This window comes from Mustela lutreola, chromosome 2, assembly GCF_030435805.1.
Source record: "Mustela lutreola isolate mMusLut2 chromosome 2, mMusLut2.pri, whole genome shotgun sequence".
NCBI lineage: Eukaryota > Metazoa > Chordata > Mammalia > Carnivora > Mustelidae > Mustela > Mustela lutreola.
In genome coordinates this window covers 118,910,255-118,938,239 of record NC_081291.1, presented here as the reverse complement: position 1 = coordinate 118,938,239, position 27,985 = coordinate 118,910,255, and the positions used below count along the sequence as shown (strand labels likewise).

The following is a 27,985-nucleotide window of genomic DNA, read 5'->3' as shown; positions in this document are numbered from 1 at the left end:
TTTCAATGTGTGCCTATTGGCCTGGCAATTATGTATCCAGGAATTTTTTTCTGAGAAAGATAAATGAATAGGTTGACAAAAACATATGTTATAAACAGTGTCCATAATGTATTAAATGACAATAGCAGATCACAAAAAATCTCATTTTGTATATTTGTGTGTGTGTGTGTATATATATATATATATATATAACACTCACCCAAAAAATTCAGAAAGAAAAATTCTAAAAGGATATAGACCAAAACTAGTAGTCTTCTCTAGGTGTTATAAATGTAATTATCTTTACCTATACATTTTGGAAAATTTTAATCCTTTTATGATGAAAATAAATTATAATTTTGAAAAATCATTTTTCAAAGCTGTTTCCAGATTGAAAAAATAAAGTTGGCTTATAATAACTCTTTTGAAACCTAAAGAATTACTGTAATCTTAAAAATGTAGTCATATTTACCAGATAAAATTACGTACTGACTTCAGGTGATACTGTACACTTTTAAAAAGCATATTTTGTCCAGCCTCAGTTAGATAAAATAACAAGGAAGGGGCAATATAGTCACAATAAACAGACATTTAATATGATGAGTTGCTACTTCATGTGTAACTTTTTATTTAGGTACAATTGTGGAAAGATAAAAAGTTACGAGTGTGATAGCTTTTCTCACTATTAATTATGCAAGAATTTTTAGCATACCTTATATACAATTTTTGTTAAGTCTTTGCTCCATATAATGTTTGTTACAGTTATATTTATTGAAATAGTTCATGCCTATTGAATCCAATAATAAATAAAGAGCACATTTTGTTTGACTTGTGTGTGAAAGTTTTAAAACCATTAAACATGCTTATTTTTGCTAGGTTGGAATCATTCAATTTGGATATTTTTTATATGTTCATTGGATTAAAGTTTTTTTTATTAATTATTTCAGTTAGCCACTGTTAGTACATCATTAGTTTTTGACGTAGTGTTCAGTGATTCATCAGTTAGGTACAATACCCAGTGCACATCACAATACATGCCCTCCTTAATACCCATCACCATGTTACCCTCCCCTTCTGAGACCCTCAGTTCATTATATAGCATTTTCTCCATTAGGAATCTATTAACTAGTACTTCGTGTCTATTAATGTAAAACTCGATGTTCTTATTAGATCCTGAACTTTCAGTATTATTTTTATATTAGTTGTATTTTATTTTTTTGTTGTATTTTATTATATGCTGAGTCTTTGAAACTTGATGTTACGTGCCTTGTATTAATTACCTATTTAAGTTGAACAACCTTTTGAGAATCTACTCTCTGCTATATATTAGGATATAGTGATCCTAAGTTCAGGTTCAGCTGCTATTGGTAATTAAGATATTGCAGATGAATCATGAAAATCACACTTAACAGTTATCAGTGAACTTGCCATTTTGTCTTCTTTATTGCAGGAATCATGGGTAAAGAAGGAAGACAAGCTGCCAGAAATAGTGACTATGCAATAGCTAGATTTAAATTCCTCTCCAAATTGCTTTTTGTTCATGGTCATTTTTATTATATTAGAATAGCTACCCTTGTACAGTATTTTTTTTATAAGGTGAGTTTCATGGAGATATTATACAATCTTTTACAAACTTTTAAAAATTGTTTTCATAAGTAAAAATAACAGTTTATGGAATAGATCAAGATTTTTGTTATAAATCTAATGTTTACTGACAGAAAGCAAATCAGTGGTTGCCTGAGGCCAAGGGTTCAGGTGATAGCACCAACTGGAAAGGGATATAAGAGAACTTTGGATGATAGAGTTCTGATTTGATTATGGGGGTTGTTACATGGGTATATACATTTGTCAGCATCAAAATTCACACTTAAAATTGGTATGTTTCATCCTGTGTGAATTAGAATGTAATTAATTTTATTTCTTCCATGTTTTTTTGTCCTGAACTAGTAATAAGTTTTAAGTTAAGTCCAATACAGTGATTTAAAGCAGAGGTTCTTCCTTTTTTGTGTGCCATGAGTGACCTTTTGGTACTCTAGCGAGTTATATGAACTACTTATTAAAGGAGGTTAAAATTCATAAAGTAAAAACATTGGATTATAAAAAAACTAATTATGTTGAAATACTGTTTTATCTCTTAACCCCTTTGGAGAAGGTGAACTTCAGTGGAGCCTATGTTAGGAGCTGCTGGGTACCAAGGCATTTAGTACACCAGAGTATCCTGTGTTGCATATGTTCTATAAATAATAGCTACAAGCCAATGAAAAAACACAGGTAGATTGCATATTGCTAATAAATGATGGTGGCAGTGTTTCTCTACCTTATTAGCTTTTGCTGTGATGTAAGTATATTGAAATGGAAAGATATTTCCCTAGTTCCATTTATTGTTTTAAACATTTTTTTTATTTTAAAGCTATTACTGCCTAAAGTTTAATAAACTATACTTATTGTATTGTATATGAAAAGTATTGAATAATAGCTGAAGGTTTTAAATTCAAAATTATGACATTGCTGGGGCGCCTGGGTAGCTCAGTGGGTTAAGCCGCTGCCTTCAGCTCAGGTCATAATCTCAGGGTCCTGGGATCAAGTCCCGCATCGGGCTCTCTGCTCGGCAGGGAGCCTGCTTCCCTCTCTCTCTCTCTCTCTGCCTGCCTCTCCATCTACTTGTGATTTCTCTCTGTCAAATAAATAAATAAAATCTTTAAAAAAAAATTATGACATTGCTTAGCAATAAAAGTCAAAGGTATTTTCATTCTGACATTTGTGGCACTGCTTAGAATTCTTTTAGACATTTTTAAATGATGGGACAAGTTCTTATGAGCAGATCCTCTACTTACATGTCTACTGGGATTGTGTTTCTGGCTTTTTAATAGCTATTTTTAGAAATCATTTCTCTTTTAGACGCAACTATTTTAATTATTTTCATTTAATCTTGTTTTTCAGAATGTGTGCTTTATCACACCCCAATTTTTATATCAGTTCTACTGTTTGTTTTCTCAACAAGTAAGTAAAGAGAAGCTTTTGATTTATCCTTTTTAGAATAAGGTATGTGTATTCGGTTTTTGATAGTTGGAGGGATTTTTTTATGTTTTTCCTATTCCTGCTAATAGACAAAACTTCCCTAATTAGTGTATTTGATCAGTATAACATTGATAATATTTATTCTGATTTTCAAGTTGAAGTGAATGTTAATACCAAAGTATATTTTAATTCTGGATGCTTTCTATAAAATAGATACTAACTCTAAACAGCTTGTGAAAGAATTTGGGTAACTTTTTTCAACTTATGTGTAATACTTCTGTAAACTATCAAGCGATGTCAGGATAACTAATAGGGAGATTACCTTATTTATTTTTTGACAGAATTTCTTTGGCTTGGGAAGAAAGCTTAATGGCTGAGTCCAGGAATGATATATATGCTTTATCTCAGAAGCTAATTCTAAATAATTGATAGAGACCACCAGACCAAGAACGCTACATTGAAAAGTTTTCTAAAGCTATAAGCTCAGAGAAAAAACCCTGTAATTTGTTAGTAGTAAGCTATAGTAAGCACATGTGGGTCTGTGGTTGTACACATGTCACATAGTTGCCATTCCTGATCTACTCTTATTTTATAGAAAATAAAATGGAAATCCACAGAAATTAAGTAACTTGCCCAAGATCATATAGCTAATAACTATACCATACTAGGACCTACAGCTTTTGACTAACTGAGCATCCTTTTCATGTACCACACTATACATCCCTAATTGATCAAGACTATTATTCTAATTAATTGAAATAATAAGAGCTTGGGGCACCTGGGTGGTACAGTCTGTTAAGCATCTACCTTCTGCTCAGGTCATGATCCCAGGGTCGTGGTTTTGAGCCCTGGGTTGGGCTCCCTGCTCAGCAGGGAGTCTGCTTCTTTCTCTCCCTCTGCCCTTCCCCCTGCTCATGCTCTCACTCTTTCTCAAATGAATAAAAATGTTTTTTAAAAAGAAATAAGGATTTAGTTATCTTTGGTTTTTCATGGGTTGTCTTTATCCTTAATCACTGTTTTTACTTCTGTTTACAACCTGTAACTTCCAATTCCAAATACCTGCTTGGGCTTTAGATCATGCCTTAAAGGAAATGTAGGACTTAGATAGTAAGACAGAGCCATAAAAACAAAACTATTTGTATAGTATATCAAAGGAATAATAAAAAGCCTGGGATGCACATAGGAGAATTGTGTAAAATTACATCACACTGACCAAATTGTGAAGAATCTTGAAATGTAGGTGCAAGTCACTTATAAATATGGATCATTTGACATAACAGAATGTTCCAACTCCCACAAGAATATAAATCTGAATATTATATGTTTATGTCTATATAAGAAATTAGAATTATTAAAATTGATTTTTGTGTAAATTGCAAAAGCTATATAATTCTCATGTTTATTTTTAATATACATATTTGTGATTATATATATAACAGTAATACATAGTTTAGAATCTCAAAATTCCTACCAATTTCTCTTTCTAGACACTATATGACAGCGTGTACCTGACTTTATACAATATTTGTTTTACTTCCCTACCTATTCTGATATATAGTCTATTGGAACAGCATATAGATCCTCATGTATTACAGAGCAAGCCCACCCTCTATCGGTAAGTATTTTCCAGTATTATATGTCCATAACACTTTTGATTGCAAATAATTATTACATAGTTAATCAATTTTTGAAAGCACTTTAAAAATAAGCAAATACATTAGGAAGTGTCTTGGTGATTAATACTTTACTAAGGAAAGTAGTTTATGGTTTGTAATTGTTGAACATCAAAGAAAAATTTGAATAACTTTACCAGTGTTTTTAGGAATGAACACTTTCATACTAGGAATGTGTTGGGCAATTGTGTAATTTACATTTACTGTTTAAAACCAGTAGTATTTCATTTTATGTACACAAAAGCAGTTATTCAGTAATTGGTTATCTCTAGAATTCTAAGAAATTAGTTCATGTTGTAGCATTGACAAATTAAGAATCATAATCAGTGCAAAATGTGGGGTTGAAGACATTAATTCCAATTCCAGATCTTCTGGGTTATCCCTTTTTCTTCAGAACCAAGTAAGTGATCACAGAGTTGTGGAGCTATTCCTCAAGACCAGCTAGCTTATGGTTCCCTCATTAACCTGATGTCCACTCTTATAAAGGTATTCAGTCATCCAGAAATGGCAGTAACTCACCTTGATTTTCCAGGATACCTAGGACTGGGCTTGACCTAAGATTAGGATAGGCTGTTCTTCCCATAATAGCTGTTGATGGATATGAAATGGACTAGGAGCCTCAGTGTTGAACAAAAGTAAAATGACTCCACTAAAAAAAAAGAGACAGTCTTAGCAGAGTGACTGAATGTTAACAACAGAATATAATACAGATAGATCAACTTTTCACAACTAAACTGAATTACTTTGTCTATGTTATGTTCCTTTCTTAAATGAGAAAATGTATTTGAATACATTAGGTGAACTATAAGCTGTTACACATATATTATTATAAATAGTGATTTGTAAATTCAGGTTTATTCTTTCTGCTAATATTTTCAAGCAATGTTAAATTAAAAATCCATCTTGTTTTTTAACTGTCAAATTGTAGTAATCATTTAGTAGGTAAATAATAAATATGAATACTAATATGCTCCTTTTCTTTTTTTTTTTTTAAATATACAGAGACATTAGTAAAAACCGTCAACTAAGCATTAAAACATTTCTTTATTGGACCATCCTGGGTTTCAGTCATGCCTTTATTTTCTTTTTTGGATCCTATTTTTTAATAGGAAAAGATATATCTCTGCTTGGAAATGGCCAGGTAAAATATATCATTTTTTAAAGAATATTTGTTAATAGCCTGATTAAGTTTGATTTTTCATAACTTTCATTTTAAAAAAAGTAAAATTCAACTCAAATTATAAAATTGTAGATATTAAATTCAAATGCCGTTATAAAAAGATTTCAAATAAAAGTTAAAACAAATATAACACAATGTATTCTTAATATGAAACTCAAGTTACTAAACTATTTTGATATTGAAAAATTAATTCAGGAACAGCTGGGTAGCTCAGTCAGTTAAGCATCTGACTCTTGATTTCAGCTCATGTCATGTCTCAGGGTCATGAGATCCCACGGTACATCAAGCTCTGTGCTCAGTGGGGAGTCTCCTTAAAGATTCTCTCCCTCTGCCCCTCCCCCCACACATAATCTTTCTCTCTCTCTCTCAAATAAATCTTAAAAAAAATTATTTCACACAAGGGGATATACCTCTGAATGCTGTTCACTTCAGGATAGTGTTTTAATAATAATTACTGTCTCTTTAGTGCTTAATATTTTGGTAAGTGCTTTACATGCTTCATCTCCATTAATCCTCTCAATAATCCTGTTGGAGAGAGATTATGACCCATATTTTTCATATGAGAAATGAGGACTTGATGTTTAGTTTTTGCTTTTAATTCTGTGAAAAAAAAAAATTTTTTTTGTATGCTTAGGAAGTGCTCCTTACTCTTCAGTACAGAGCCGGGGAGTGGGGTGAGGGAGTGGTGGTTTTAGGCAAGGGTGAGAGACAGAGAGAGACTATCAAGCAGGCACCATGCCCAATGCAGAGCCCATTGCTGGGCTTGATCTCAAGACCTTGAGATCATGACCTGAACCAAAATCAAGAGTCAGATTTTAACTGACTAAGCCACCCAGGTTCCCACAAAGGTAAAATCTTTATGAAGGTAAATTGTTTGGCCTCTGGTACAAAAGTTTTTTCTCTTTACCGTGTATTAATTACCGGTTTCCTTTTTTTTTTGTAAACTCAAGTTGTAAATCATTAACTTCTTTTCCCTTTTAGCCTACCCATTCTAGCACTCAGATACATACCACTAGAAATTAATATATACCACTAGAAATTAATCTCCTAGTCCTGGCCACCAATACTAGGTACAGTGGAAAAGAAGCCTACATTGGGATCAGGTGCCTTGGAGCCACATCCTGACACCGGAAGTTATTTGAGTGATTTGAGATGAGTTAGTTAACCCTCTAAGACTCAGTTTCCTCACCCACAAACTTATAGGAATATAATCCTTACCTTATAGGTTTCCTTTGAGGATGAAATGATATATGTAGAGCATTAGGCACAGTGACTAGCATATAGAAGTACTCAATAAGTCTTGGCAGTGTTAGTTGTTATTTTTACCATCCAGTCATTATTTCGAAGACCCCATCCTTCCCAATCCCTTCTGATCTACTTCTCCCAGAGTCTCTCCTCTTTAAATATGTAGGTTAAACTGTCCTTGCTGGCTCTCTGAGAACATGCAGTGCTCGTTTCTCCTTCCAAACCATTGTTACATTTCCTCTAGAGGAAATTCCCAAAGTCTGTCTTATGACTGACTGTCAGTTCTTCAGGGTTGAGTCCACAGAGCTTTGTCCTTTGCACCCTCTTACATCTTCCTGGTCTGAAATCTCTTTAGACATCTAGCCCATGTCTCATTGTTCAGCACTGGATGTGTTTGAATGCTTTCATTTTCCAGTAATTATTCTTTATGCCCAACAAACAGTTGTAAACCTGAAGTAGAAAACATTATTAGGGAGAAGTCCTGGGAGAGAAGTGGCTCAAGGTCAATATGAAGTTGATGCAAATAAGTGATCCTGAGAGAGGAGCAGGGAAGAGTTAAAATAGTTTGGAGTCCAGGGAGAGTAGGACAGTTCATGGGAAATTAAGGTGGTTCTTCCATTTTCTCTTAAAATACAGCAGTTTCATCTTATCACAAATATTTGGGCAAAAGTCACAGATTAGTTATATGGTGGGTATATTATGTGGGTTATCTTCTCATTTTCAAAGCTAAAAATGAGCTTAACATAAAAGTTTGAGTTATTTCTGTAATCCAACAGGATCACCATTTTTTAAAAAATTTAAATAATTTTGACAAAAGGTAAACCTTCTATAAAATATTTGTTAGAAATCTTGATGTTGGGCCACCTGGGTGGCTCAGTGGGTTAAGCAGCTGTCTTTGGCTCAGGTCATGATCCCAGAGTCCTGGGATCAATCCCCAGATCAGGGTCCCTGCTCAGTGGAGAGCCTGCTTCTCCCTCTGTCTCTGCCTGCTGCTCTGCCTACTTGTGCTCTCTAGCTCTCTAATAAATAAGTAAAATCTTAAAAAAAAAAAAAAAATCTTGATGTTACTTTGTTTTTGACAAAAATTTGGTTTTATTTTAAGTTTTTATTTTGATTCCAGTTAGTTAACATACAGTGTTATATTAGTTTCTAGTATACATTATAGTGATTTAGCACTTCATGTTTCACCCAGGGCTCATTACCACAAGTGCACTTCTTAATCCCCATCATCTACTTAACCCATCCTCCCACCCCTCTCCCTTACGGTAACCCATCAGTTTGCTCTCTATATAATTAAGAGTCTGTTTCTTACTTTGTCTCCCTGTCTCTTTTTTCCCCTTTGCTTGTTTGTTTTGTTTCTTAAATTGCACACATGAGTGAAATCATAATGCTAAGTGAAATGAGTCAGTCAGATCTTGATATAACTTTAAAAATTTTTAAGTCTTCCAGGGGCCCTTGGCTGGCCCAGTCAGTAGAACATGTGACTCTCAATCTCAGGGTCATAAATTTAAGCCCCACATTGGATGTAGGGATTACTTAGGACTATAAAAAAATTAATTAAAAAATTTTAAGTTCTCCAAAAATAATAGAAATACTGACTTCCATGAAAACATTTTTTTTTAAAAAACAGCTTCATTGAGGAACGCCTGAGTGGCTCAGTCGGTTAAGCATCTGCTTTTGGCTCAGGTCATGATCCCAGGGTCCTGAGACTGACTCCCACATTGGGCTCCTTGCTCAGCAGAGAGCCAGCTTTTCCCTCTGCCTGCCCCCCACCCCCATTTGTGCTCCTTCTCTCTCTTTCTTTCTCTGACAAATAAATATATAACATCTTTTTAAAAAATAAATTAAAAATAAAAACAGCTTGATTTAGTTGTATTTGATATATAGTAAACACACTAAAAATATATCATTTGAAGGGCATCTGAGTGGTTCAGTTGGTTAAATGTCCAACTCTTGATTTCAGCTCAGGGTCTCAGGGTCTTGAGATTGAGTCTGGCATCCAGCTTCATGCTGGGCATGGAACCTGCTTAAGATTCTGTCCCTCTCCCCTTTCCCCTTAATTCCCCTTCCTCACTCACGCATTCTCATGTGTACGTGTGTGCTCTAATAAATATATATGTGTGTGTGTATTATATACACATATAATTTGATGCTTTTTAAAACATTTTTACTTCAAGTTAGTTACCATACAGTGTTATATTAGTTTCAGGTGTACGATATAGTGATTCAACAATTCCATATGAAACCCAGTGCTCATCATAACAAGTTCAGTCCTTAATCCCCATCACCAGTTTCACTCATCCCCCCACCCATCTCCTCTCTGGTAACCATCTCTGGTTGTTCTGATTGTTCTCTATAATTAAGTTTCTTGTTTTGTCTTTTTTGTCCACTTCACTGGTTTGTTTTGTTTTCTTAAATTCCAAATGAGTGAAATCGTATGGTATTTATCTTACTCTGACCAACTTACTTCACTTAACATTATACTCTCTCTATACTCTGGTTTCTCTTCAGATCGCATAAATCTTTCACCTTTTACATTATACTCTCTAGTTTCATCCATGTTATTGCAAATGGGAAGATTTCATTCTGTTTTTATGACTGAACAGTAGTTCATTGTATATATGTATCTCCTTTTTACCCATTCATCAATCAGTGGACACTTAGGCTGCTTCCATAATTTGGCTATTGTAAATAATGCCGCTTTAAACATAGCGTTGCATGCATTTCTTTGAATTAGTTTTTTGTATTCTTTGTAAATACCCAATAATGTAAACTGCTGAATCATAAGGTATCTCTATTTTTAACTTTTTGAAGAACCTCCATACTGTTTTCCACAGTGGCTACTCCAGTTGGCATTCCCACCAACAGTGCACAAGGGTTTTTTTTCTCCACGTGCTCACCAACACCTTTTGTTTCTTGTGTTATTGATTTTAGCCATTCTGACAGTTGTGAGGTGATACCTCATTATAGCTTTGATTTGTATTTCCCTTATGGTAAGTGATGATGAGCATCTTTTCATGTGTCTTCTTGGCCCTTTGGATGTCTTCTTTGGAGAAATATCTGTCCATGTCTTCCGCCCATTTTTAACTGGCTTATTTGTGTTTTAGGTGTTGAGTTTTATAGGTTCTTTATATATATTGAATGCTAACCTTTTATTGGCTCTATCATTTGCAAGTATCTTCTCCCATTCTGTAGACTGCCTTTTAGTTTTGCTGATTGTTTCCCTCACTGTGCAAAAGCTTTTTATTTTGATGCAATCCCCACAGTTTATTTTTGCTTTTGTTTCCCTTGTGTCAGGAGACATATATAGAAAAAAGCTGTTAAGGCTAATGTCAAAGAAGTTACTGCCTATGTTCTCTTCTGGGATTTTTATGGTTTCAGGTCTCATATTTAGGTCTTTCACCCATTCTGAATTTATGTTTGTGTGTGGTATAAGGAAGTGCTCCAGTTTATGTTGCATGTTGCTGTCCAAGTTTTCCCAACACCATTTGTTGAAAAGACAGTCTTTTTTCCATTGGATATTCTCTCCTGCTTTGTAGAAGAATCTGATCCTTTTTTTTTTTTTAACTATCTTAACATTTTTAAGAGGACAGTTCTGTAGTGTGAAGTATATTCATATTGTTGTGCAACAGATCTTCAGAATTTTTTCATCTTGAAAAGCTGAAACTCTATAAACAACCACCCAACTCCGGCTCTTCCCAGCACCTGGAAATCACCATTCTACTTTCTGTTTCCATGAATTTGACTACCTATGAAGTCACTTTTTTCAAACTAATTAATTGGGAGGTAAACACCAATGAAAAATGTTTATTTAAGTAGATTAAGAGGTACCTAAGGACTGTGGCTTATTTTTTTTTTTTAAAGAATAATTAATGTCTTCCTCTGTTGATCTCTGCAGAGTAAGTCATCTCATCTTGGGACACACTTGCTTTGATAATGTTGCTGTTTAGAGTATTTTTGGAAATACCTTATATTGTCTTTCTGGGATCTCAGCAAGGTAACTTTCTCAGGGAAAAAGCTATTTAAAATTTTTACAGATGGGGAAGATGCTACTTAAGATTATAGGTAGGAAAGAAGGTGGAGGAACAATTCAGAGTCAGAGATCACCTCCAGTTAAAGCAGACTTCTATAGGATGGAAAGGCAAGGCATTCTGGCTTGTGTAAAAGCATATCAAAAGACTAAAACACTACAATGAAGGAAACAGGAAGGAGGGAATTGTAGGCATGGTGAAAGTGGAAAACTGTGATGTGGAGAGAAAAATATCAGAAAAATTTCAGAGGTAGCTGAGTTCCCACCCCCACCCTACGTGACATTCTACTTCTCTGGTAGTTTCAGCCAAAGGCTTCACAGGAGAAAGACTAAAGAAAAATAGTTCCTATTACCTCAGGAACTCAAATTCTAATATCTACTCCACTCATCTCAGTAGTCAGATGTGAAAATTGCAAATTAGGTAACTACTATTTAAAATGATATTTGGCCCAAATAAGGGGTTTTTTAAAATTTGCTTTTTTTGTTTTTGTTCTACTGAAGTCTACAGGAACTCAAAGGAAAATGTCTACCATAAATGATTTTTGCTCTTTTTGGAGTTATATCCAATTATACCCCAAAGCTAAAATAACTAAAATACCAAAAATAAGGGTTGGGAGAAAGGGGGAAAAGCTATTAGAATATTTTAATGCCAGTTAGACTTCTCCAGTGGAGATGTTGGAATTATCAGAGCCTTAGTACCCTTCTAAAATATATATTGTATAGTATTCCACCACATTAATTATTTAATGAGAGAGAAAGGGTTAAGGAAGAAAAAGTAATTCACCCCTTCATCAAACCTTGTAGGTCTAGACCATTTGCCAGATTAACTAGCAAAACAAGGTAGAATGAGCAGATGAAATTTCAGGTTGTAATTTTGAGAGAAAGAGAAGGATAAGCTTTTTATACTTTTTTTTTCTTAAAATTATAATGAGTTTCCCCTTATTTCCGTCCCTAATTAATTTCTTTTTCATGCTATACATGTCATCAGCCGTTGAAACCTAACCATCAAATGTTAAGAGCTCTGGGGTTTTTTTTTTAATTTTTTAAATATTTTATTTATTTATTTGATAAAGAAAGATCACAAGTAGGCAAAGAGGCAGGCAGAGAGAGAGGAGGAAGCAGGCTCCCTGCTGAGCAGAGAGCCCTATTCGGGACTCCATCCCAGGACCCTGAGACTATGACCTGAGCCGAAGGCAGAGGCTTTAACCTACTGAGCCACTCAAGGCGCCTAAGAGCTCTGTTTTAAGACTAGAAATCTACCATTTTATATCTGTATTCTCCAGAGAATACAGTATCTTTTATTTAATGTAAATGATTTAACCACTGTTATTACCAGTCAGGTCATTCAAAGAACACATATGCAATGCAATTCCTATAAGTAAGTACAGATTTCTTTGAATGAAAGGTTATATGATTAATATGACTTTGATTATCTGGTTCATTATGGAATTTCCCTGAATGTTAATTTATTCATGAGACAGATTTTTAAAGAACAGTAATATCCCAGACAACTGATAGAAAATGAAATGTAGTATGCATTAGAAGAGAACAGAAAAATAAACATTGCTTCTAATGGTATCATCCAGCAATTGCTCAAATGTTTAAAATCTATACTAAGGAGAGTTTGTACTGGCGGAGAACTGAAAACTGATTAACTATAAAGAAGGTAATCACTTATAGGTCACTGTATAGTTAAGTTGAACCTAATACAGAAAAGTTTTCATCTTTTGTTTATTCTTAAACTCCTTCTTGCCTAACCTAGGACTTGACTTCGGCAGTTTTCTTTTCTCTTTCCTTCATCATTATCTGTTGTTCTCTTTTAGAGCCAACCAGTCACATACAGACATGTTTCTGTATCTCTCATCTTCTAATAAAAACCCCAGTTCCTTGACCTAACTTTGCTTTGCTGCTGCTTTGGCTGTGTGTGTGCGTGTTATGCGTGTGTGTGTGTGTGTGTGTGTGTATTTAGAGCAAAATTTGAAGAAGTTATCATTTTTTGCTATTTCTACTTCCTGCCTTCTCTTCTCCCTTGAACATAATCCTTTAGGGCTTTCACTCTCAGTACTCAATCAAAACCATGTTCTCTATGGTCACCAGCCACCCCCACATTGTTAAATCTAAGAGCATGTCTCAACCCTTATGAACTCAACCACTGGGCTCAACTTACAAAGCCTTCCTACCGGCCACGTTATCTTCTCTCAGCTCTGTCAGCTACTTCAGCTTTCTTACTGACTATTCCTTTGCCCCCAGAATCAGAATTTCCCACCCTCTGTACTAATGATATTTTGAGCCAAATAATTTTTTATTGTTGGGATTCATCCTATGAATTGTAGGATGTTAAGCAGCATGCTTAACCTCTACCCACTAGATACCAGTAGTGTACACACCTGCCCTCCCCAGTTATGACAATCAAAAATGTCTCCAGACCCAGCCAAATGTTCCTTGGGAGGAGGAAATCACACCCCACTGGAGAACCACTGTCCTAAATGGAACAGCGGCTCAGGGCTCAGTGCTAAGACATTTTTTCTTCTTTATTCATACATAGGGTGAAACTGTTTTTCCCATCATTTAAATACTGCTTGTATGCTGAGAACTCCTACCAGTCTGTCCTCAGATTCAAATAAACTACCTTCTCCAATTAACAAATCACATAGGAATCTCAGGTTTTACACAGCTAAACAGAATTTTAGATCTTCTGCAAACCCATTTCCCTTCCACTTTTCCTGTATTAACAAAAACAACCACTTTTTACCCAGCTGCTCAGACAAGTCCAAGAATCATTTTTTATTTCCCATCTCTCACAAGTGATATGCAATCATATTGGTTCTAGTAGTCACATATATCTTGAATGTTTCCACTTCTCTCCACACAGTCCAGATCTCACCATCTCTTTCCTAGACTGTATTAACTGCCTCTACCTGCTCCTGCTTTTATTATTCCCTTTTCTACTACCTTTTCTCTACACAGCAGCCCAGGTGCTCTATGAAAAATGAAAATTGGATTGCATATGTAATGCCCTGCACAAAATCATTCAGTGGCTAATTACAGTTCCATCCTGACTCCATCTGCCTATTGGACTGTATTTTCTACCACTGTTCCTTTTATTCACTCTACTCTAGCTGTACTAGTTACATTGTTCCTTGACTAGATCAATTTGTTTCTGACTTAGGACCTCTAAACTTGCTGTTCTTCTACCTGGGTGCTTTTCTCTCATGTGAGCAAGTGACCGACTCCCTTACTCACTTAGGTCTGCGGAAATATTACTGGGTTGAGTAGACCTTTCTGCCCACTCCAGTAAAATCTTATCTCCCTCACCTTCTATCACTTCTTGACTCCCACCTCTCCTACATTTATTTTTCTTCAGAGCACTAATCTCTACCTAAAAGTATATTTCTAGGTGTATATATTATATATTATAATATACATCTAGATGTGTAATCTTCATGAGGTCAGGCACCTTTTCTTAGCACTGCTTTATTCCCAAGGCCTGGAATGGTACTCGGTATGTAAAAGGTGTGCAGTTACTATTTGTGGAGTATACAAATAAATAATGAATCACCCTTTTTAATTTGGAATACAGATTTGGCTTTATTAAATAATTAGGTAACAAATTCAGCTGGAAGAAGTAATCTAGAAAACAAGCAGATTGTAATAGAAAGGGTTTTGAGCATCTTTCTTTTCTGAACAGAGGTAGATCCAGGTTTAGGAAAGGCTAAACATGACAAATTTTGCCACGCCCTCTTTAAGGGAAAAAAATAGAACTATAAATACAAATGTAAGTATACATGAACATGACTGAGTGATGTAGATAGTTCCATCACACTTAATCAAAGCTAGTGTAATGAGCCCTACTCAACTTCTCTGTAGCCTGATCTCAAAATGCCCTCTGGCATTCACTTCATCACCAACTGGCTCAAGTGGAAGTCAGTATGGAAAGAGACAGGAGTCTTAACTGTTTGGTTTGAGATATATTACTTCTGCTTATTTTATAAAACAACAAAAAGACCATGTGAATGTGTTTGTGTATAGCCCTCTCTGAGGCCTTGAATTCAAGAGGGAGTCCTAAATCCCCTCTTTCTAAGGAAGATACCAGTAGCCCTAAATCTGGACCCAGTAAAACCAGAAAACTGAGGGATGGGCACGTGTAGATGTTACCATTTCCAGGCACAGGTTCCTTGGCTGCATCAAATATCTATTTCTAGAAATGATAAAAGCAGGAAAATGAGGGGTTCAATATGACTTTTCCATTCCTTTGCTCTTGAAAATAAACTCCTATATACACTCAAATGAAAGCTTATTAATTGATGTTTCATTGTTGATGATAATAACTATTATTTATTGATTGCTTATTATATATACCAGGTACCCTGTCATGTTTACATATCCTAATTCTTATAGAAACCTGTAAAGTTCTTCCCCCATTTTACAAGTGAGAAAGTCAGATACAGAGAGGTTAAATAATTTTTCAAGTAAATGCTAATTGTTAGGCGTCAGTAATAAAAAGAAACAGAGCCTTTTAAATAATTTTCTAAACCAGTGGTAAAAACCGACTACTTTGTACATTTAATTAAAATATTTAAACTTTATTTGTGGAAATCAAATCCTGACTATTTGGGGATTCAGCATTTGTGATAAACCTTAGTAAGTTTTGGCTATAAATCCCAGAAGACTACTTTGCCTGGCATTAACTGCATTTTTACATAAAATTCTTTGAGAAATATGCAATCCATTGGCTGTTATCTTTCCTTTCAAGTATTGGTTTTGTATGTAAATTTATTTTCTCCTGCTTTGCCTACACTGTGTCCATAAATACAGTGTCAAGTAATCTGTCATAACATCTGGTTGGAATGGTTTCAGAAAATAATTATGATTGAAGAGTTATCATTTTTATTGTGTGACAGGATAAAGCAGTCACTAACAACTATATCATTCTAACTAAAAGCATTCTGTGTCATATAGGCTTAAAGCCATCTTTGGGTTTCCAATCTGATAATGTTATCCAAAGGATCATTTTACATGATAATAATAAACATAATAATGCTATATGGTGTTTTTTCATATTGCTTTAACTTTACTATTGTCACAGATTTCAAATGTAACTGGCTTAAATAATGCAAGTGATTTTTAGTACTTTTTGCCTTACATCTGATTTAGCGTCATGTTAACATAATGCAGTAATGGGTTTGGTTTGTTGTTGTTTTTTTTTTCTGTTTAGATGTTTGGAAACTGGACATTTGGCACCTTGGTTTTCACAGTCATGGTTATTACAGTCACAGTAAAGGTATGGTGCAGAAATTAGAAACATGAACACATTTTGCATCTGTGTAACACGTAGTTTGTTTCTTTAATTGTAGGTAGATAGTTTTCCCTTTTTACTTTTCCCTTTTTGGTCATGAATAATTTCACTGATTGCTATTTTAATAATTAATTTTAATTTTTGTAAAAAAAAAACTTCAAGTTCATTATTTTGGAAAGCCTTAGCTGATTTTTATGGTCAAGTAAAGGTTAACCCCACAATATTCTTCTCTGAAATTTTACTTCTTTGTATATAGACAACATGGGTTGTTTTAGGCCATGGAGTAGAGTATAAAGTACTCATGAAAATTTCAGTGCTGCTTCCTCATAGAAGAAAAACATTATAAACTTGAAATTGTTCGATTCCATACTGGAACCTTTCATTAGTATTTACCTGCTGAGGGATTTTGCCATAGAAAGGTTAGGCACTTAAAATTACTACATTTTATTCTCGAATTTTACCTGAGAGGTTTAATTTAAGTAAATATTTATTATCTTGTATTAAGGATATAAAAAAAATTTTTTTTAGATGGCTTTGGAAACTCATTTTTGGACCTGGATCAACCATCTTGTTACCTGGGGATCTATTATATTCTATTTTATATTCTCTTTGTTTTATGGAGGGATTCTCTGGTGAGTGACTATTTTATAGTTTAATTATATTGATTCAGTTCTGTTTATTGTGATAGATTATATTATGAACAAATTCTGCTCAGAATAATTTTGATGAGATGGGTCTCATTGATAATAAATTTACTTTCTTCAGTTGATCTTACTGATAGGAAGAAGAAAAATTAACAAATTCTGAATATCGACTATATTCTACCTCTTTTCTTTGCAGGCCATTTTTGGGCTCCCAGAATATGTACTTTGTATTTATTCAACTCCTATCAAGTGGTTCTGCTTGGTTTGCCATAATACTCATGGTTGTTACGTGTCTATTTCTTGATATTGTGAAGAAAGTATTTGACCGACAGCTCCATCCTACAAATACTGAAAAGGCACAGGTAACCATTCTTTATATGTAGTACCTTTTTAAATTAGAATTGTTCTGTAACAACTGTTCTGTAACAATGAAAGGCTGTCATTAAAATCTGCTTATGTCACAAAATAGGAAATTATCCATTCCTCTATCAAGTATTTTGCAAAACAAATATTGTTAAATATGATATTTTTAAGTTGTTTCTTATTTCTATTAATTTTGAGTCCTGACAAATTAATTGTTATTAATAGAACTCCAGATTTTTAAATATAAGACTATCAAGTAAAAAAAAGCAAAAGACTACCAAGTTATATCCAGATAACAATAGTAAATATGTTTTAAGTAACATTACCACAGTGTTCTATCAGAGGTATATAATTGGGATATATAGCCATGTCTTTAGAAACATTAGAATTCTAGTAATATTTTTTCAGGGTACATTGTTTTAAACAAGAGTATGAAATAAGTTCTTTAACCTAAACAATTTTTACAGAATGGATTTTTGTAAAATATATTTTCTTACTAAACATTTATCAATAAATATTAAGCTACAGCAAATATTAACAGTATATCACATAGTATGTAAGACATAGACTTTAGGGCCTCATAATTCTCAGTTCAAAACCTAGCTCTACCACTTAGTAGCTCTGTAACTTTAGGTCTCAGTTTCCTCATGAGTAGTAAAATTATGATAGAAATATCTATTTTATTACCTTTGTAATGAGGATTAAATGAAATAAAGTTCAGTAACAAAGTAGATGCTCAAGAAATTGTAACTATTAGTTGAATGTGGCATTTCATGTATTTGACTTGTACATGGTTGAGATTTTTTGACTTCTACAACGTTGAGATTTTTTTTTCTGCATGTTTGCTATATGCCAAGCAAATTTTATTTAAATTTTGAAAATTTAGTTGTATATTCAAAAATAGAATAACTGTTCCCTAAGTATTTAGTTAGATCTGAGTTAGGCTTCCTAAACAAGGTATTAGCTTTGATTTCACTTGATCATGTCAGCATTGCTTTAGCATTTATTTGCCTTGGTAACTCAGTACTAGCCAATATATATTTTAACACCATTGAAACAGCATAGGCCTCTTGAATCCTGAAAAACTTAATTCAAATACAGTTTTACCATTTGTAATATATATGTCCCTAATCAAGTCACATCCCTTAGCCTCAGTTTCCTCTTCTGCAAAATCAGAATAGTAATTCCTACCCCATGTAATTGCTGAGATAATATAAGCACCCAACCCTGGGCCTGTACGAAGTGAGTCCTCAGTAGACGCATCATAACTATAAGGACAGTAAGGATATTGCTCTATGATACTGATCTCCAACTGGGGCTGGATAAATTTGCATAACTGATTACTCTGCCTATGCATATATTTATATAAATATGCTACTAACTTTTCAACTTTGCCATATATTGCTTAAATATATATCAGATAGTTTTGCCTATATTTTTTCTAATCTTCAGGCAAATGTTTAGAGTAAGAGAGTACTATTTTTAATATATTGTCTTTTATACTTTTTCTAAATCTTTAGGAATAACCCATTTGTCTCCCCTTCTTGGACTATATAAAGTTATATTTCACCAAAATATATTAACAACATCACTTTTAAAACTTCATTCTTTATAAAAGTAAATAATCAAGTTTATTTACATTTATCTTTAGAAATCTACATTAGAGCACTTGCAAACTTAGATGTATTTATAGAGCTTTCTTAATGATAAAAGAAAGTGATATTAGTTCTTGCTACCTTTTCTATAGCTTCTTTTTAAAGGATTACATAGGAAATATTTGTTACCTTGAAGTGGACCCTTAGACAAGAAAAAGTTAAAAATACTTTATGTATATTTTGTTTCTTTTACTGGAGATTAAAAGTGTTTGAAAATGAAATGTGTGGTAACCTAATCATTTTTTCTGGGTGTGAAAGCTAATCTCCCTTTTGTCCCACTAAACTCACTTTTAAAAATAACTTGACCCAGATAGATGTTCTATTGTGGTCTAATCCAAGGAGGAAATCTCTTCTTCCACTCAGAGATCTTCTAGACTGTTAAAAGGGTTTTTAGAGGTTTTTTTCTTTTTTGCTGAAACAGTATATGTTCCGTTCATATCCTATGTGTGACATCATTCCTTTGCTACATGCAGTAATATTTATTATTTCAGAATTATAGTATTACCACTGATTTTAAATGATCGGCTACTTCATTGTTTACCAAAAGTAGCAAGAAAAAACATCAAAAAAAGAGTTGTCTGCATTTATTTTGAGCTGTTTTCCTCCAGAATAATCATGTGGTATTAAGAGTAAAGAATAAATTATTTTGATAAGAAAGCCAACAGCCCTACAAATGTCAGTCATGTATGTGTACCATGTATGATATTTCCTATTCTTGGAGGAACAGATGTCTTTACAAAGTTTGTCCTGTGTCTGTCTCTTAGGTGATGAATACAGCTCACTGACTTGTTGTATGTACCATCCCTTTTCTGTCCACTTATAGATGTACTCCAACACAGTTGCTTTAAGTGACGAATTCATCGCACTGCAGCCATTGTCGAGGGCAAGGAATCAGCTGAGCAAACTTAGGTAGAGTAGGAGAAGTAGAACCTTGTTAACTCTTCTGCATGCTAAAGGTCAATGAAACAATATTTAAAGATGGGCAGAGGCATGAATTAAGAGTGGGGCATTTTTGTTAGCACAGCTCTGTCTTTAATTTGACCTTTATTAATATGTATATTAAAATTTAAAATATATATCCATTTCTTCTCTGAGAAGAAAATTCAGATGAAAATTCAGCATAACAGGACAGAGATCTGTACCTTATTATATGTTTTACACCTTAACTATCTTTTATAGTACAATTCTAATGCTTCTGCTTGTCATGTTATTTTCATAACTAAGGATGCTCCTGCATGTTGAGTAACTTAAGCTACAGAAATTCATCATAAAGTTTTAAGTTTTAAGTTTCAGTTACTGTTACTTGGAAGTGAGAGTTGCCCATTTTTTTTTTTATCTTGCCTTATCTTTGCTGTAAGTACATATATGTATTTGTCTTTGTACACTGTAATGGCTGCTGAAGCATTCATATCCTTGCTACTGTTTAGTGCATCTATAAATTGCACAATATATTTTGTATCTCTTAAACATATATCTTTATTTCCACAGACAGATCCATTCTGTCTGTTTCCACAAAAATAATAGTATAGAGATGTCTTTTGATAGAAGAGAATGAAAGCTTAAATCCTGAAACATTTGATATTAAGATACCAGAACTATTCATTAACTTTAACTCCAGTATGATTTGAAGAGGAAAAATAATATAACTAAAAAAAAATTTTTTTAACTTTTGGCACTCTTCTTTTTCTTGCCCTGTCAGTATTTTGTGTATTCTTAATTACATTTAAAAAAAATTTTTTTTCTAAAGGTTTCTATCTGTGTTCATTTGATCAAGCAAATGGCTTTGATGGAACATTGCTTAAATAATGTCTTACAGAACTCTGTGTGAGTTCACAATTTTGAGCTGTTCCAAAGTTCTATCACACTTTTTTATTTTATTCTTAATATCTTCTACAATTTTGAAATATTCTACTTTGAATTACAAAGGTGTAACATATGAATATAAAAATGAGTGTTTATGTGGTAGTCAACTAAATTTTATGTTTAAAACAAGAACTGAAATCAAAACAAATTGAGGATTTGTCTTCACCTTTGGTTGAGTCAAATACATGTAACACAATTCATCCATATGTGCCTTTGAACATCTAATTATTTAACTCTAAGATAATAGGAGAGCTTGTTATTTTACAAAAACACCTGGCAAACTCTTTGGTCAAGTGAAGATAATTTTGCATTGTGAATAATCTCACTGTTTTTATGAAATCATATTTTCATATATCGTATTGGCTTAAATCAAGCCATATAGGTTGTTTCTTTGTTTGAGGGTTTTTTTTGTTTTTGTTTTGTTTTTGGTTTTTTTGAGCAATAACAGACTTTAAAAAATGAGGTAAAAATATCATAAATTAGAGAGATCCCAGTTTCTGTAACAATGTGCTAAGGTAGTAAGCTTAACATTCATCTGTGAAAAAGCACAATGAGAACCACATATACTGGTCAGGTTGCCTTTCCTGCAAGCCATCCTCCAATCAGGTAGTATAGCAGGAAGAGAAGAGCCCTGGTGGGGAGAGAGCAGGCCTGGGCGTTAGTGATACCCTTGGTCTGCGGCTTATGTGTCCTAACCAAATCATTTCACCTCTCTGAGCCTCCAGGTTCTTCACCTATCAGGTAATCATTTTACATACTGTGGTCTCTTTATTTATTGTCAGCATCAGAGAACAAAAGGAAAAATATACTATGCTCAACCAAAGGCCAAGCAGAAATGCCAGTTGTTTAAATAAGCAGTGAGTGACCACTGGGTGGGCATTTGCTCATAGCTGCGTGCACAGGTGCTCAAATACATCTATCTATTGTTGCATCCTGTGAATTTTAAATACATCTTTTTTTTTTTATTGCATTAAACAGTATTCCTGGCTGTGATCCATGGTAATTTGTTTATTGTGACAAAGAGGAAGATTATGCAGATGTAAAATATCCTTCAATCAGCTTGGTACTTCTTAAGAACCATTAACACAAAACTATTAACTTTTTTAATGGAAAAAACTCATTTTGAGTATTTTTCCATCCCCTGTGTTATAGGCAAAGCTATAATAATAGTAATAATAATAATAAGCTATCTTCACATAAGCTTATTGTACTCTTGAAACCAAGGACTTCTACTACTTAATTTTTTATACATGTAAGACAGTCACGGTAGCATTTTCTTGATAGAAATAATTGTTGGTCAGTCCTAAGACTGAGAAAACACATAATGAGGAAAAAATTTGTTTTTTGTTCACTGGAGACATTTTCTTACAATTTAAAAAAGGCTCAGATTAGCATGGCTATGGGAACATACTCCCTAGAAGAAGAAAAAAAAAGTGAAGAATAAAAGTTTGTGTAAATTAGCACTCACTAAAAAGATACATTTCAAATTAAGGATTAAATTAATTTTGTTGATAAGTCAGCCCACCCCACACTTTACCCACATGTCTAGCATTTGAAAGGCCATGCGAGTGACCCTTCTACTCTGCTAAAGTTCACTTAGAGTAGAGACATCTTTTGAGGAGGGAGCGTTAAGAGTTGTGAAAAAGGGCAGACATACCTTTGCAATAAGAACCCTAAATCTCGATGGCAAGGAATTTAGTAGAAGAAATTGAATATTATTGAAGGAAATCTGGTTTTAATCTAACTTTGTACACTGGAAAATCATGGCTTAATTTTGTGTGCTTTGTTGTATTCCCCTTACGAAGCTGCTGTTAGCTCTCTTTTGTGACAGTAAATGAATGTGGTATTGTATGAACATTCATTTATGCCTCACAGATTGTGGATCCCAACTTGCTGTTTTGATTCTAAACCTATTTTACAGTGAAGAGTATTGTTCTGTAATATAAGACTTATTGCTTTTCTGTCCTTCCAGATGGAAGAAGATAAGGGTTCAGTCAGCTCAGCATATGAATTTGCTGAAAGCAAGCACAGAGGGGAGGACAGTAGGCACCTGCTAGCTGAGGCTTGCAGCCAGCAGGACAGTTCTTGCGTGCACTAGGTAGTACTGCGCTGGACCTTCCTGGGGACCTATCCGCTAAGTTCTCATACTTGGGGCATGCTATGGGAGAACTGGCCTGACTTTCAGTTTTTACTTTCCTGATCCTTCATTGTTCTTCATATGTTTACTGTTTTTGTTCACTTGTCTTCCTTTTTTGTGATCTTTACATTTTTTATATGTCCGTCCCTGAATATTTTATTAGTCTTCCTTTGGAGTTAAACTGTGAAATCATACTTCACCTCAAATTCTAGCCTAGTAAGGTATTCTCACACCTGTTGTTTATATTCAGGAAATTCCTTTTCACTTCTTTTGAAAATATGTCATGCTATTTCTATTATTTCTGAAGTTCATTTTCCCATTTGAAGTGGCAGTTGTGTATCATTTTATACATCTTAATGTAGTTAGACACCAAATTATTTATCTAAATCTGACTCTTGAGTTAAATGATCCAATAAATGAGTTCTTAGACATAGTACTGAATAGTTTTCTGTTGAATAATATTCATCAGATTCTCACTTCTTATTTTTCATAAGCTTTGATAGTTTATATCTTTGTAATAAAAAAAAGTATGAATTGATGAGGACTTGATTCATTCACATCTTGAGGAGTCAATCCTAACAAACCACTTCTAGACCTTATTGGAACATGTAAAATATTTTGATTGGTAGTAATTATGGATTATTTGCCATTTGTATATTATAATTACTGATCAGTAAGTTACTGTTGTCTCATTTGAGATAAAACATCATAAATGTTAAAAATTTCAAACAAAACTGCTTGAAAATTATAAATCTTAACTCTACCATGGAATCAGAGCATAGAACAGATACAGTAATTTGAAAACCCTGGATTATTCTGGAAGACATATTTTTAAAATTAGATTCCTTCATTGAACTGCCCTAAATGAAAAATGTTGAAGATTAACTATGTTGAAAATGTTGGAGATCAACTCTATTATTATTAATTGAAAAGAATTCAAAAGAATTCAGAACTTTTGTTGGAATGCTCTGTGTGATTATTTTTACTCTAAATTTATCTTGTATTTTGCTTTGATAAATTGGAAAATTTTTTAGTTTTTAAAAATAGGCCCTGGTTGAGCTGGGCAAAGAGGGGGAGCTGGCCTGGATTTATATTATTCCCTGGATAATCCACAAAGCAGATAATCCAATTGGGACCTGACTGTACTAACCCTAAAAAACTATGACCTCTGTGTTAAAAGTTTCCCGAAGGGTCAAATTCAAGTGAATATTTCATAAGACATGGATCTGGTACTGCTTTGCTTTAATATGTCCATTAAAATGTATAATACAGTTGAGAGATGGGTTCTTAGAATGCTCCTAATAACAGGGGCCTTGTTATGGTTACTTTTACAAAAGGTTGATGAGTGAAAATATCTCCTCATCCTGTGATAGTTGGTCTTTCTTCCTATAAACAAGAAGCTAGAAGAACCCTGAAACCATGAATATGACTTTAGTAAAATTGTATTACCCTGACCTGCAGTTTTTCCTGCTTATCACTGAATTTTCATTCATTGAGTGAAGTATACCTTGAATATATTTCTTATATATTTCTGCCTTTGGCATATATTTTGAAGTAAAAATCACTTCAAAAAAGTAAGTGCTATGTAATATCCCTCTTCTGTGTTTTTTCTGTCTTGACATGGCAGTTGTTTCCTCTAATGGAAAGGTGGTCAGCCTTGCCAAATCAGGCAGAGGTTGCTGCTGAGCCCTAAATGTTGTCCTGGGCTAGGATCTTCTAGTCATCTCCCTCCACTGTGACCTGCCTCTTTGGCCTCCATTTTTTTGTCATTTCTCTGTCCCTAGATTCCTGGCCTGCTCTGGATGCTCTCTTTTCAACTATACCTAGCAACTATAGGGATATCAACAGACTGTTAAGGCCGTTGACCTTTCTCATTGTGGACCTGGATGCTAAGCCCCAGACCTGAAACTTGCCATCACCTATGACAGAAAAAAAAGAATAGTTTCAACCAACTACAAGTCACCTTCCTCTTCTGTGACAAAGATACTTAGACATCTACTCTCTCATTTAACAAAGTGAACTACAAAAGGAACAGAAAACTTTAATGGCCTGGATTCAGTTTGCCAGTAAAAGCTATACTTTCCTGAATAAAATTCTGTGAACAAATAGAATTGAACATTTAAAAAAAACTACTAATAAGGCTGCCATGAGTAGCAAGACCTGCATGTATACCTGATAAATACACCACTTTATAAAACTAATGTTATTTTCAAATCTGTGCTGACTTATTTGAGCAAAATCTGGAGGTTGAAATGAAGAAAAATATTATGATTCATACTTAGAAAACTGATTTTTTCCTTTTCTCTTTTTTTAGAAAACTGAATTCTTAACATTGGCTACCATGATTTAGTTCATTAATTAATGCTATTCTGATTTACCCTCTCCATTAAAATTGGTGATTATACCATTTTTTGCAGATACTGATACTCTTCTTAAACTTCAGATCTTGTTATTTATGTAACCACATCATTAAAAAGGGGCCTCAGTTCTTTCTGAAACTAGAATAGACCAAATTATTAAAATAACCATACCCGATAAATATAATTCTTATATGCTTATTTTCATAGTTAAATTTAGGCAACATATACAGAAATCTCCTCTCTGGAGATCCCTAAAAGACAGTATGGAGGTATTTATAACTATCTTCCAAAGTCGTTTATTTTCCTTGAGGAAAAGGAAAGAGGGGAGAGAATATAGAGGAGAGAATGTGAGCTTTTGAGGCATGTTTTGAAGAAATGGGCCTTGAGTGAAAGATAGCAGTCTTCTAAATGTCATTGCTAACCAGCTACCTCTTGCAATTCTGAATAATGAGTTGAAGCTATTTGTTTTAAGGGTTGTTTTAAGGGTTTTATTATTTTTAACCAAATTTGGAAATCAGTACTTTTTGACGGCTTTTGATTTCACATTAAAAAGGAAAACATTTCCTTGAACACCTTTTTTTTTCCCCCATAATTACAGTTTCCAAATATCCTTTAAGGCTGTACAAGATTCTCACTTTGATTATATATTTATTATAAAACTGTTGTAAAGACAAAAGAACAAATATGGTTAATAGTTGAATAATTCTTATCTAAACTTAAAAAGACTTGATTTGATTTGATAGGTAGGAGGTCATAGGAAAGACTAAATAATTTAAAGATGTATGATAATTTTCTAACATCTAGAAGATTCTAGAAAGATAGGAGATAGAAGTAGAAGCACTGGAAGAAATTTTTAAATGTTTCCTAGCACTGGTATGAAAATAATGGAAATAAGAGCACTGATTCAGAATTTATTTCAAAATAAATTGAAATGAGTTCTAGAAAGATGAAAGTTTTTATTAGCCATACATAATTATGTTGAATCTCCATAGTTGTTTTGCTTGGCCACCCTTTCAGCTCTAAGATATGTGGTCATTCCTGGGAAGAAAATGTGGTAGTCTTACCAATGAATCAAAATTTCTGATAAATTAAAGTGCTGCCAGACAGAGTCTCATTCCCATTGCTTTGCTTTCTTTCTTGTCTAGTATTTATAAGCAGTCAAAAAAAAAAGAAGGAAGAAAGAAAGAGAAAGAAACAAACGCACACAAAAGGAATAATTCCTTCTCCTTACTTTGAATGAAATGAGATTTAAATGTTCCACCCTTTTCCTACTCCCACTTAATTGGCAGCTGTGGCTACATGTATCTGGCTGGTCTCCCAGTTCCTGAATATGAGATCAAAGATATGTATATGAGAAAGTGGTAGAGCTTGGAAGTTTGCTGGAGAACAGTGTAGGGTTTTTTTACATAAATAGCAGCTTTACAGAATCACAGTTAGCCAGCATTCGGCACTTTTAAAGCAGCGGGGGGTTTTTTTCTTCCTAGAGAAAAAAAGGAAATATATTTTTGCTTAGTTTAAAAGGTCATCTTAAGTCATTTCTTTATAATATTTTTGATATTTCGAGAGGTTTACTCTCTCTGGGATTATCCACATATTAATACCTGTCCTGAATTTTAAAGTGAGAGGTAATGAGTGCAAGCAACATAATTACCTAAAGTCAGATCCAGACCTAAGCTGTGTTATGGGCATATGTGGTCACTCAAATGCTGCTGACCTTCCGGATTTCATCTTCAGTGAATCCTTGAAAGTTGAGCTCCAGCTATACAAGCAAAACACAAGTTGTTAAATTATGAAGTACTAGACAAACTTCTTGCTGTCTATAGTTTCTGGTCTAGTTTAGTGTTCCCCAGCCAAATGGAAAGACCAAATTTGGAAACAACCAAATTTGTTGTTTCCTTGTCTTCCTGTTTTTAATTTCCATCTTACATAGGAACTGGCACATACATAGTAAACATTCCATTAATGTAACTGCCATTATTTGTTCCTATCTCCCATCCAGTCCATGATGGACCATTTCTTTGGGAAAATACAATAAAAATGAGTTACAGTTACCCTTGAACAATGTGGGGGCTAGGGGTGCTGACTCTTCGTGCAGTAAAGAATTCAGGTATAACTTTTGACTCCCCAAAAACCTAGCTAATAGCCTACTGTTTACCAGGACTCTTATCGATAATATTAAAGTACCAATTAACATGTATTTTGTATCTTATAGGTGTTTTATGCTCTGTTCTCACAATAAAGTAAGCTAGAGAAAAAAAATCAAAAGGAAAAAAGAATATATTTATATTACTGTATGTGTATCTGTTGAAAAAAGTTTATTTGTAAGTGGACCTGTGCAGTCCAAACCCATCTTGTTTAAGGGTCAAACTGTGCTAGGAAATTAAATTTAAAAGATATTTAAAATAAGCCCTAATATAAAATTATTATTGGATTAAACAGTTATAAAAGTGTTGTCAAATTGCCATAAAATTTATTTGTCTCTTATTCATACAGACCAGAAACACTTATCTCCTCATAGGCCAGTAACAAATGTTCTCAGACC

The 27,985-nt window shown here is 33.8% G+C and overlaps 1 protein-coding gene across 3 annotated transcripts in view; it reads left to right on the top strand.

Moving 5' to 3' along the window:
* The window catches only part of ATP11B (ATPase phospholipid transporting 11B (putative)), a 122,674-nt gene that overhangs the window by 84,103 nt on the left and 10,586 nt on the right, over positions 1 to 27,985 (top strand). Inside the window, exons 22-30 of one of the 3 annotated variants that reach the window (XM_059163378.1) lie at positions 1,430 to 1,575; positions 2,920 to 2,979; positions 4,485 to 4,612; positions 5,673 to 5,811; positions 16,341 to 16,406; positions 16,950 to 17,053; positions 17,262 to 17,427; positions 19,907 to 19,992; positions 22,919 to 23,044. In XM_059163378.1, coding sequence (XP_059019361.1) covers positions 1,430 to 1,575; positions 2,920 to 2,979; positions 4,485 to 4,612; positions 5,673 to 5,811; positions 16,341 to 16,406; positions 16,950 to 17,053; positions 17,262 to 17,427; positions 19,907 to 19,992; positions 22,919 to 23,003 — 980 coding nt within the window. In that variant the 3' untranslated portion in view covers positions 23,004 to 23,044. The remainder of the gene's footprint in view (positions 1 to 1,429; positions 1,576 to 2,919; positions 2,980 to 4,484; positions 4,613 to 5,672; positions 5,812 to 16,340; positions 16,407 to 16,949; positions 17,054 to 17,261; positions 17,428 to 19,906; positions 19,993 to 22,918; positions 23,045 to 27,985) is intronic. The other 2 variants (XM_059163377.1, XM_059163376.1) reach the window with 2 other exon arrangements.